Below are 12,705 nucleotides of genomic sequence, written 5' to 3'. Positions count from 1 at the left end.
GGCGCACAGTGGACGGCGAGCTGCGAGCGCAAGGCCTGAGCTGGACGGAAGCCAGAGTGGTTGCTGAAGACAGAACGGCGTGGCGCACGCTTGTAAAGGCCATCTGTACCACCGGGGTACCATAGGACAGCAACAGGGGAAAGTGCAAAAAATTACAAACTGAAAATATACACTAAAATATATACCTACTTCATCACGACCCATTACGTCCCCACTGCTGGGGCACGGGTCTCCTTCCAATGAAGGAAGGGTTTAGGCCTAGACCACCACGCTGGCCAAGTGCTGGTTGGTGGACCCCAACACAAGCAAGCTTGTGCTGAGAGAGTTGTCGGGTAAGTGGGCAACCCGACTGTCAGATGTTTTCAAGCCGCCCGAAGGCCTCTGACTAGGCTTAACGACTGCTGCCGAAGCAGCAACCGGGACCTACGGCTTAACGTGCCGTCCGAAGCACGGAAGCGTCCAGAAAAGCACCACTTGAAATTGGTCACCCATCCAATGGCTGACCGTGTCAGTTGTTGCTTAACCTCAGCGATCAGTTACGATCACTGAGGCCCGCTCGACTACGGACGCTTCATACCGTTCCTCCAATACCTACTTAATAAAGTTTTATTTGCATTTGTGGGAAATTTAAAATTTGTTTTGTGTAAAGAAATTCGAGTACGGTTACCCTCGATCTGCCATATACAAATAACATTGCCCTTTCTATACAGGTTATGGAAAAATTACTGAAGCATCGTCGTAAAGGCGATAGGACATATTTTGTCAAACGATTCAGGAGCAAATTGAAAAGACGAGACCGGAAGGGACGTCCATTCGTCTCACGCAAAAATAGATTTTTCGACAGATGTTGTATTGTGTATGAAAAATATTTATTATTTACGCCACCTTTTGGTTGAGCTAAAATGTTTTTACAAGACCTTAGATACGAAGCTAAGGTCTTGTACACATACCAATGTGTGTTCAAAGCACGAGCAGAATATTTCCAATATAATATAATTATGTTTATAAAAAGAGGGGTAAGGGCTAATTGATTGATCTATCTACGCACGTTTGAATCAATATACTTATTTGAAATATAAATCGTACACTTAATATAGGTACTTCTGGTTTAGTCCAGACAAAACATCTTTTCTGACTTTTCTCGCAATATTATTAATAAACAATGTTCAGATTGATGAAAATGTGCCTGTAAATCTTTCACATTTATTTTTGCAAGATACTGATGGTACAGACTCTCTGAAGGCACAATTTTTAAAGTTATAAAATAAAAATCCAATAAAAAAAAGTAATTCCTCGAAATATTTTTAATGTCTTCAGATTTATATTGGCTACCACTGCATGCTTTTAAACATAGTTCAATATTGTATTTCTCTCCATTGCTGTCAAAGGGACGAAATAAATACAATTTGAGCCAAGCTCATATGTATCTCTATCAGCGCCTAACTCTATGATCAATAAAGAGGGCCTTAGTTCCAATAACGATACGATATATGTCTTTCAATACGAGCAGCCATCCGGGGTGAGGTAGAACATGGACAGTGTGTGGACTTCAATGTATACAATAGAATTCCTAGTGATGGGTGCATGAAAGGAGGAAAACAAAAGTTGTTCAGATTGACCCTCCGAGACCCTATTTCGGCTTACTATATCGCTTTTGAAACAATCTGTATATTTATTTTTATCGGATCGTCCACTAGTGACGACAAGATAAACTATAGGTACCTACTACGACTTCCTAAATTCGAAATGCTGCTCCATAGTGAAAGGTCACGTGACCGTCAAAGTAAATATATTTGCTTCTATGGAGAAGGGATTGGTTCATCAACTATACGTCATCTCCATATTAAATTCTTGACAGATGTATCAAAAGTCAACCACTAACTCCTGGTTATGATTTAACCGAGTATGACGACATTGGGGCTAATCTTTACAACCCGTACCCGGAACAAACCCTAGATCAGATCTATTGTTTGTCACCGATACGGTAAGAAGAAGAATCTTTACAACAACACGACGTATTCATCTATCTAGCTTGTCCAATACCTATTTAAAATAGCAATTTTAACAACCCAATGAAGTCCTATAAAATATCTGAACATGAAATAACAAAGAAAGATATCACACTGATACACCCGTAGCCTACATCCGTCGGAGGTCATTGAAAGGTTATTGTTTCATTCTACACAATCCGTGCACCACTTAGATGATATTAAAAATTGTAGCATTTTTGTTACTGACATTACATTTTAATTTTATTTATTTTCATACAGGTACATATTTAAAAATCCATTAGAATAGTGACTTGCTATATATGATTTTGTGGTTGTGGCCTTGTTGGTCCAAAAAATAATTAGCGATACGTAGGTATATTGTAAGCTATATTTTTTATTAAATTGGATTTATAGCCCTGTATATGCTTGATTGTTTTAGCCTTCAAAGATAAAATATACCTATAGAAACGTTACATCGACGTTAAAAATAACTATCTCTATACACTAAAATGGAGATCAAGAGACAATAATAAGTGAAAAAAACCGTTGCTACAAAATCTCTACCAATGCTACGTATTTGCTACGATACTTCGTAGCTGCGTAGCGGCGGCGTAGCAAACAAATATTATCTTGCCGCTACACAAATATGCCGTAAATTTTTTGTTTCGATATAAAATAAAATGTAGGTCATTTTTAGATAGGTGTTTAACACGATAGTTTCCATACGAGGTATTTGAGACCGATAAACCTCTGTTACGCCTATGTCTACATTTTTGTTCTAAAAAAGCAACCAGCAATTATTTTGAGTAATCTTTCTACTTTTAGCGTGATTTATGTAACTAAATAAACTATCTTTAACGTTTATCGTTTTTGTACAGTCGCTACTACCAGTCTCACTTCACATCAACTCGCCCTACTTAATAAGATAAAATGGACACTTAGAAACTCAGCAGTTTACTGAAGTAGCTCAAACGAGGACAGATTAAAACGACCGCAATCTTGGAACTGAAACAGCTTCTTCCATTGAATTATATTTTTTTAATACCTAGCATCATTTTCAAAATAAATATAAAACTATACGAAAAAAGAAAAGGCACAGTCATGATTTAAAATGACTGCAAGGTATCGACAGGCAGTATCCATAAAATATAGCTAGTACTCAATTCTGCTCAATGAATAAACGGCCATCATTGGCAACAAAATTATAGCGTTGATTTAACCCGATATGAAATAACAGTTACGACCTCGTGATAACTCCAAATTTCGCGCGCCATTATTCTGCGTTGCACGAGGGTTACTTTATACTGACGAAAAACGAACGAACGAGAGCTGTCGTGCAATCGGCACGTCTAGTACAACAAGATAAAGTCGTGGCTCGCGCAGCATCGTTTCGAAACTTCGTTTTTCGGCTTAGAGTGACCCCCCAGTGACGTTCTCATTCAAACAACTCATCGTTTCGTCCAAAATAGCATTAAGGGAACTGGAATTTATGCATCCCCGTCTAAAGTGATAAAATTCGCAATTTTGGTTAATATCCAGGCGGTGGGCACTAAATTTACCTTCGCATGAAATTGTTCATTTCATTTTGTGACTTAATGAGCTTTAAATCTTTATTCATGAGGCATTTGGACCTAAAACCGGGATGCTAAGATGATATTTATCTTTAGGCCCGGATTATAAAACGATGGCGTATTCCGCTGCCTTGTTTGTATGAGGAAACTAGTTCTCTCGGCATGTTTACAGCGTGATAGCAGGAAACGGTAATATAGGTTAATTTACGAGACCACGGAACATATTACGCTAGTATCTTACGTTTATAAGCAATGCGACCACACATAGAGTAAATCCAACTTCAACGAAAATAATAAATAAACTTGCTATACCCGGTAGTTCTTATGTATACAGGGTGTTGCAAAAAGGGTATACTAAGCCGAAACCTACATGTGCAGCATGGTGCACATGTAGGTTTCGGCTTAGTATACCAATTTTGCAACACCCTGTAGAAAGTCAGCTTAGATATTTACCAGGTCGAGGGAAAGGTATATATTTAGATTTGAATAAAGGATGAATAAACAATGAAAGAAAGAATTTTATAAGTCAAAGTTCAACATAAATAGACTATGCTCTTAGGAGATTAGGGATAAAAGGAGCCGGTAAGTATGTAACAACAACATTCCAGACCGGCTAAATAGGTATTGACGGTCGTATGGTGTAGTGGTTAGTGACCCTGACTGTGCTATGCTGAAGGTCTTGGTTTGATCCCTGGCCGGGCAGGTATTTGATTAAAGACAAATGAAAGCAATCTTTCTTCAATCTTATCCTGCAGTGGATTAACACGGGTAGTGCATTTGCGTCTTTAAACTAAGTAAGGTACCTGTTTGGATTGCTCATTCTAGTTGCCAAAAAAAAGATCCCGACGAATTGAGAACCTCCTCCTCTTTTGGAAGTCGGTTAAAAATTACACTATCCACTGGTACAGGTAGGTACATAGACTTCAAACATTATTTTGAGATTCAGTTACAAACGTATAAATACGAGTAGAACTTATGTAATGCGTTCATTAGTTGATGTTCGAATTAGGCAATTAAAAATAAAAATGGTATTGAATAATTAGAAATAGACTTATTCGTTATAAGAAAGCGGTCTTGTTTGATTTGTAATTTATCCAGTTTAGAGGTACATACGTTATTTTCGTATAACTTTATTTATGTTAAATAATTACCTTTTCTGTATATTACCTACAGGTAAAGTATAAGTTTTAAATAAAATTTCAACAACAACAAGCTTACTTACTTAGTAGTATGAAGGTAAATAAACAATTTTTCAATTTCATCCCCACGTTTTATACTTATTGGGAAAATATAAATATTTTAGTAGAAACGCTCGTAAAATTCGTGGAAAACTCATGAAAGTGTAAGAAACTTTGTGAATACTCTCACATGTGTTCGCCAAGTTATCGTCAAGGTACTGATGCCATCACCTAAAGCCTGCATAATACAGGATCTTGCGAAAGTGGTATCATCATCAGCCAATAATCATCCACTTCTGGACATAGGCCTCTCCCAAGGAGCGCCACAACACTCGGTCCTCGGCCTTCCTCGTCCAACCACTACCGGCTACCCGCCTATGGTCGTCAGTGTCGAAAGTGGTATACCTAGTGAGCCAAAATGAGGTGAGTTAATTTGCTCGTCAATTTAAACTCATATCTTGGAATTTAATTAATAGTTCATTGTTATTTTTTTTTTAGTTTCCCCTGAAGAGTTTCATTTGTGCATGCAGCATGCGTAAGCTTTATTACGAGTATGATTATAAATTAAGCATCAAAACTACACTGTAATAAATCAAATTAAATGCATGTAATTATTACATTAATTGGTTGTTACATTCCCTACGTATTTCAAACAAGATTGCATGTCATACGAATATTGCATGAATGTAGTTTAAAATCCGCTATTTTCCCCATTTTCAGTTCACGTGTCACGAATGACCGTTTAAAATCCATTTTCACGCTATTAAATTTTTAAAAGAGCCATTTTGTGCATTGTATAAATGGATGCTTAGTTTTAAAAAATTGATGACAAAATAATATGTCTAATAAAAAAGCCTTTGTATTCAAAAAAAGTTAATTCCTGATAAATTCCTATCTATAACTTGTTTTATCTTTCCATGATGGACCAAAGTGAAATATTTTTGCCTCCTCCAACGGTTCTAAAATATATAATGCAAAATTAATTAGGTTTATAACAATAGAAGGTACCTACGTAGTATAATGCTTACAAAGTTAAAATATCTAATTATAAAGGTAACGTTTTATAGTTAATAAACACGCGAGGGTATGTTTCTTTGTAATTTAGACAAGAGGTGAAATCTCAGCATACATAATGTATGTAGTATTACTACGGCTAAATTAGGGGATTGTCACGATGGACTAGCACAGGACGCAAGACACAGCACAACGCGTAGCTTCGTGAGCGAGTGCGCCGAAAAACTTTAGTCACGTCGTGACGATATTTTTATCCACCCTATTTAAAAACTTGGTTTGAGTAAAAGAATTTTCTAAACATGTTAATACCACATTTAAATCAAGTGCAAATATGGATGGCATTTTCACATAAATTAAAATCTATTACAGGAACGAAATTACCGTGATGATAATAAAACATGATTACATTATTACTGGTATTACGAAAATTATTATTACTTGGCTTTTTATGGTGGAAAAAAATATGAGCTACTGAATTGGGGCCGTAAAAACATAAGGGTTTGTTTGATAGGTTTTGACGTTATACAGATAGATATATACATAATACAAACAGATAATAAATATAACTTAACTAAGACTACATTTGTTTTCCATGATTTTGATTAGATAATTGATTTTATTTATATTTCATTGTTTATAAAGTGTTTCTAATAATTGTTGTAAAATTAGCCGTCAGACTTCTAGACCAAACAAATGATTGCGGGCTACAGTCAAGTGATCCAGATTATCTTTATACCAGCCATTTACATAATATACTTCCGGCACGCAAAATAAAAAAGCAATACATTTCTTTTGATACTTTGGATGTTAAATATGTAGTTTTGACCGGTGTTTATATTTTTATATGCCTGTATATCGAATCAGGTTGTTGTGAGTACGAGCATTTTTTTACTGCGTTTTTAATTTCTAAGCTATATTAAATGAACACATTAGGTATTTGTAATCTAATAAGTTTCAGTCAAAGTTGTAAATTGGTCGGTTATTTATTTATTAAAGTGTACATATTTTATATTGTTTTTACAGGTTTTAATGTCCGACAAACCTGTTTCTATACAGTTTGTCTGTGGGATCGGAGTCTCTTGGTTAGTTATATTTTTGGTTTGCTAATAGTATGAATGGAGGTTGTTACGCATCTCAGACAAATATAAATAAACAATAAACGTAAGCATCATCTAATAGTCAAAACAGAGGAAAACATTATATTAAATTTATGTACGAAAATCAACAATTTCAACAATCGTCCACATTTGAACCTATTCAAATATTTCTTAAATAAACGGTTGCTCCTAATTTGGTCCCCATCTCGGGACACAAGCGATGTTATTGTTATAATGGCCCGTACATTGGCGGATAGTTCAAACCTAAACCCTTTGGACAGAGTAGGTTCTAATACTTGAGCGTAAGAGGGAAATTTCAGCTGTGATTGTTACATATAGCATTATCTCACTGTACCGCATGGGTTGGACGGTAATGAGACCTATTCCCAGGTATGTAATTAATAATACTATCGATCTTACTGCTGATAACAATACGGTCGTTGTTACACTGAATTTCACGGTTAAGACTATTCTCCTCTTCACAATAATTGTTTGCTTTAGACTCAATTTTCATATAGTACGCGTAATTCCAACCTATAACTTCACAAGCGTATATTATAATATAAGGTAAGGTATAATTGTTTACCAAATATTTGTTCAGTCTTACCGACACTGGGGCCTCCCTCAGTGAACCTGGATCGCCAGCGACTGACACTATTTATCTTGGTATATTGTTAATCTAAGGTGGGAGCGCATAGATAGAAAGATTATTATCTAAGTCTAGACTATGGTTCATATGTATGTACCTATATGCTTAGAATAATTTCATATACAATGCCTAACATAACGCTTTACCTATCTCCACCTAACACTATTCAATACACTACAGCTAAAACAATGAAACGATTATATCCTAAATGGTTCCCAATAAACACGCATACTTAATGGTATGTTTGTTCCATATATATGTGACTTTAGCCCATAACTAAACCAATAACCCTAAAATGAACGGAGGTATGGATCCCTTTACGGCTTCGTTACTCAGATAGAGCTATCTATCTACTATCTATTCCCAGGAGCGGGGGAAGACTCAAAGGATAAAGCGTTCGGTGGTGGAAAAAAATGACTTTCAATTCAGTGACATAGGCCCAGTTTCAGATTTGTGACTCCCTGAGCAAGGGCATGGACTAATGCGTAATGAGAATTTAGATTAAATTGAAATGTAAGTACGGAGTGGACTTAATGCTAAAATGTATTTTTTTCTATAAATCGAACATTGGGATGTACAAATAAAGCAATTTACTTATTTTTTCAGACAAAGGGGTCAACGTACCTTAAACACTAAACTTGTCAGTAAAATTTATATTCCGTGTATAAAGTATACTTCTTGGAAATGGCGGTTTGTAGGTATAAGAAAAATAAATAAATAAGTAAAGAAAATAAATATTGGTTAACGTTAGGAAAAGCCTCAAAGAAAATTGTACGATTTCTCAATCTGAGGTAATATTTATTCTGCTGTTTACCTATTGATCCCCACTCTCCAACTTTTTTGACTGAAGATGGAAGAATTTCAGTGGAAAATATATTAAAACCTTGAGTACCAAGTTCAAAATCCAATATTAAAATCAGAGTTCCGAACTTCGACCTTCTCGATAGTAAGTATTGGGAAAACTTTACACATTGCCGCAACTTCTGAAAACTTTTGATAGAATTTTGTTAATATTTGTTTTATTGCTCATTTGTATTCTTCTCAAGTTTTTCTATTTCAATGAATTTTCGTTTATGTACTTTTAAAATGGCGGATCCAAGTCAAGTCTCATTTTAGGCCAAAAACTGTAATAATAAAACAAAATCATAACCGATTGCCGTTGTCATTGCACGTAATAATTAGGTAGTTTTGGCTTCGTGCGGAAATTTTTATATATATTTTATTTAACCTATATGAAGTTTATGTAGATAGGGTTAATAACTTAACACATGTTTATGGATTTTATAATTGAGAAGTTTTAAATTGCTGTTCTGCAGTCTTTTTCAAAATTTTATTAAACGTAAACTTGATTTCAATATCATTAAAATCAAATAAGTTTACACGCAACCGTTTCAGTACTTCAAATTGTACCTATATTTAATTTTGTATATGTTTTTTTTATTACATACCTACATATTCTTGTCATCATCATCATCACAAAACTTACCAAGCTCACTGCTGCGCTCGGCCTCAATATCCGACAGCAGGTCTCTATTCCTCTCATCCTTCCTTATATACAGCCTGGTGAGGTGCGAGCGGGACCGAGCATGCCTGATGAGGGTCCTGCCGGGGTGCCGGACGGGTTTCACTTCACTCCTGTAGTCACAGTGCACTAGAGTCGCGAAGTATATGAGCGCGATGGAGCGCATGGCGACCGACCGCCCCCGGCGGCGTCTCGCGAACAACTGACGCTCTGGACCCGAAAAACTTCAGCGTAGACCTCTTTTTCCGGACCTTTGGGGACTTTTTTCTTTTTAATTTGCATGCCAGTTGCATTGGCACGGATTTTTACAGGTTAGTTTGTTGGTGTAGAAGTTTTATTTACGTTAAATCTGTTGGGGTATTAACGCTACGCTTCCGTTACTCAGAAACAGACTGCGTACAGTTTTAGCAGATATGCCTTCTGCCAATTCTTAGTGAAAAGTTTTATTTTCTTCTTACTATAGGTACTTTACAATAGTGGAGCCATTACTCGATTCATGGGTAAACTCATCCTGAATGAGGTAAATGAAGGGACGAAAGCGGTATTTGAAGTCACATTATTAGTAAGGTCCATTTATATTCACGCACGGAAAGCTATTCCGGAAATGTGAAACTCGAAGGAAACTTAATGATAAAACCATTGTCGAAGCTGGAAATTCCGAATGTATTAAATGCTACTTTTGAAGAACATTAGAAGTTTAGTAAGTAAAAGTTATTTTTGTATGTAAGTTATTTTTGTATTTGAATCGCTACAATTATATAATGGTTATGCTTACTTTTTTATTATGTAACGGTTATACTTATTTTTTTTTCAACATCACAGGTCAGCTCTTGTCATTTCGGTCTTTCCACAGTCGATATGCATGTGATGTGATGAATCGCTCATCAGAAAATTTTATAGGTATTTATACGACGAATAGAAACATTTGTCTTTGAATTTGAAAAAAAATAGAATTTGATTAAATTTTCCACTTCTTTCAGATTTTCAGCAACAAAATTTTATTTACTTTTCAATAAAGTACGAAACCCCGTTACATCGCAATAAATATCCATCCAAACCCACGTCAACACGTAATAGTGAGGCGACGAGAATTTCATGAAATTCGATTTTTGGCACCAACAAAACACACATCCGCTTCCGTCACAACTCAGGACGTCGAAAAGATAATAATTTGACCGTCATCAAACTGGGAAGGACGTTGAAGTGCCGTCACATCTATCGGTCAACTATGTCTGTTGGTAAAACGAGGCTCTTAATATTATGATAAATAGGGGTTACGTTAAATTCACCTTCTAAGCTACTGCATTAATAAACAAAACAATTTTTTTAAATTAAACCTGTATACAGTTGGGAAATGTGCCATTTAGAAGTTTACATGTAACTGAACTCGATAACCAACTTCTATCCATATACATGTGGGATGAAAATAAAACCGCAGGTGCACTTAAATAAACGTTATTTAATTTATTAAAAACCCATGAATCGACAGAACAATATTTCTTGCTAAACGCCAATATTCAAGAGAGCTATAAAAAAGTTAACATCATAGACAATAATTCTATTACACTACGTTCAGAAATTATTATAGATCCTACAGCTCGGCCATCCTGCAGATAGTCTGCCCTCAGACTATGAAAAACAAATTTTATAAAGTACTCTACCTTTAAACATCATTTTGAAAACTTTTTATAAAAATATAAAATCTGCAACTTTCAGTAAATTTTACTTAATACTTAACAAAATATAAACTTTACAACAAAAATACTTAGCACGACAATGTAAATAGGTAACATTTCATCAATAAAGAACATCCTTTACATTGTACTACATTTAACTTAACACAATATACCTACTATATTTAACATAACGCAAAACATCCTTCCTGATGCAATCTTTACAAAATTTACTTAACGACAAACATAAAATTAACTCCTGCCTGACGCAATTTTTTACTAAAACTGTACATTATGCAAAACACAAAATATAATATTAAACCAGGTTGTTGCAATGCCTTTAAAATTACATAAACAAAAACAGGTACCCTGAAAACATGAACTTTCAGTGAATAAAATACACACAAGGATCATACCTAACTATTATTAACCTAAGGTCGTAGGCCATGGCTTCATGCAGTCTGCAGCCGTAGATGTGTTGTTTGGCCCTTCTGCAGAGCTATCCGCCTTCTGCACATCATAGCGGTCTTTGCCTTTCACCTTCATAACTTTGTATGGACCAAGGTACTTTGCTCTCAGTTTCATGCTAGTCCCAAACTGTGTCCGTTTGATAGCTACCAAGTCACCAACGCCATACTTGACACTCTCTTTCCTTTTCTTGTTGTAACTACGTCGATTTTCTTCCTGCAACTTCATTATCTGAATCTTAGCCATCTCACGGTTCTTATCTCTACTATCCATAAATTCTTTATGTTCTTCTTCTTGTAGTAATTTAAGTAACTCTATATCTTCCTTCTGTCTCATTTTTGTACCAATGAGTAACTCATACGGACTCATGCCCACACTTCGCTGATATGTACTGTTAATCATCCTTTGCACACTGCTTACATGTCTATACCATAACTTTTCATCTTCTATGCATAGCTTAGTTAAAACTGAAACTATAATTCTATGAATCCTTTCCACTTGCCCGTTTCCTCGAGGAACTCCAGTTGTTATTTGAATGTGTTGGATATTCTCACGATTACAGTACTCTGCAAAGTCATTACTAGTAAAGGCAGCTCCTCTATCTGATATGATTCTGTCAGCATTTCCAAATGTCTGTTGGTGGATGAGCATCTTATCTAACGTCTCCTTTGCTGTGGTTCCTTTGGTGGGGAATAACCATACAAACTTGGTAAAGGCATCAACCACAGTCAATATATAGTTGTATTGCTTCTTCGTCTCAGAAAGTGGTCCTATATGATCAATATGTAGCGTACTTAATGGTATACTTGCCTTCTCAATGCTATTTAAGTAACCTTCTTGTTTGCCTTCTTTCTTCGATGCTAGTATGCATGGGATACACGTTACTATAAACTCATCTATCTTCCGTGCCAAATCTTTAATAAAGTAGTCTTTATCGATCATGTCTAACATTTTCCTCTTAGCGAAATGCCCAATTGCATGTGTTCTTCTTATTATATCTATTTCCATTCCTTTTGGTATGACTATCTGCCCTCTATCACCTTTGTATAGCAAACCATTATGTTCATAGTAATCAGCATAAGGTTTAGTCTGAACCACCTCCATTATAGCCTTTACACCATCATCTGATTGCTGCGCCAGTCTTATTTGGTTGTGAATACCACTCGTAACTACGGCAATGCATGGGTTCCGACTCAAGGCATCAACATGTCTCATCTTTGAACCGGACCTGTGTTCTACTGTGTAATCATAGTCTTGCAGTAACAAAACCCATCTTGCCACCCTCGTAGTTAAGTCCTTCTTCTTAAGTGTCATCTCAAATGCTAAGCAATCTGTAACAATCTTGAATGGAATGCCCAACAGATATTTTCTAAACTTCTTTACACCTTCAATGATTGCTAAGGCCTCCAGCTCATAACTTGTATACTTCTTTTCAGAATCTGTTGTCTTCTTACTCATGTAATATACAGGATGCATGGTGTTGTCATTAGGATCTTTCTGCATGAGTATAGCGGATATTGCTTGCTGAGAGGCATCTGTATG

General features: G+C 35.8%; 1 protein-coding gene across 1 annotated transcript in view; it reads right to left on the bottom strand.

Annotated features, from left to right (window-relative positions):
• The window catches only part of LOC105383460 (probable G-protein coupled receptor 158), a 132,096-nt gene extending 122,885 nt beyond the window's left edge, over window positions 1-9,211 (bottom strand). Inside the window, exon 1 of the mRNA XM_038113085.2 lies at window positions 8,987-9,211. Coding sequence (XP_037969013.2) covers window positions 8,987-9,188 — 202 coding nt within the window. The 5' untranslated portion in view covers window positions 9,189-9,211. The remainder of the gene's footprint in view (window positions 1-8,986) is intronic.
• Between the last annotated feature and the right edge of the window lie 3,494 nt (window positions 9,212-12,705).

The sequence above is a fragment of the Plutella xylostella genome, chromosome 5 (genome assembly GCF_932276165.1).
Source record: "Plutella xylostella chromosome 5, ilPluXylo3.1, whole genome shotgun sequence".
NCBI lineage: Eukaryota > Metazoa > Arthropoda > Insecta > Lepidoptera > Plutellidae > Plutella > Plutella xylostella.
This window is presented reverse-complemented; position numbering and strand designations above follow the sequence as displayed.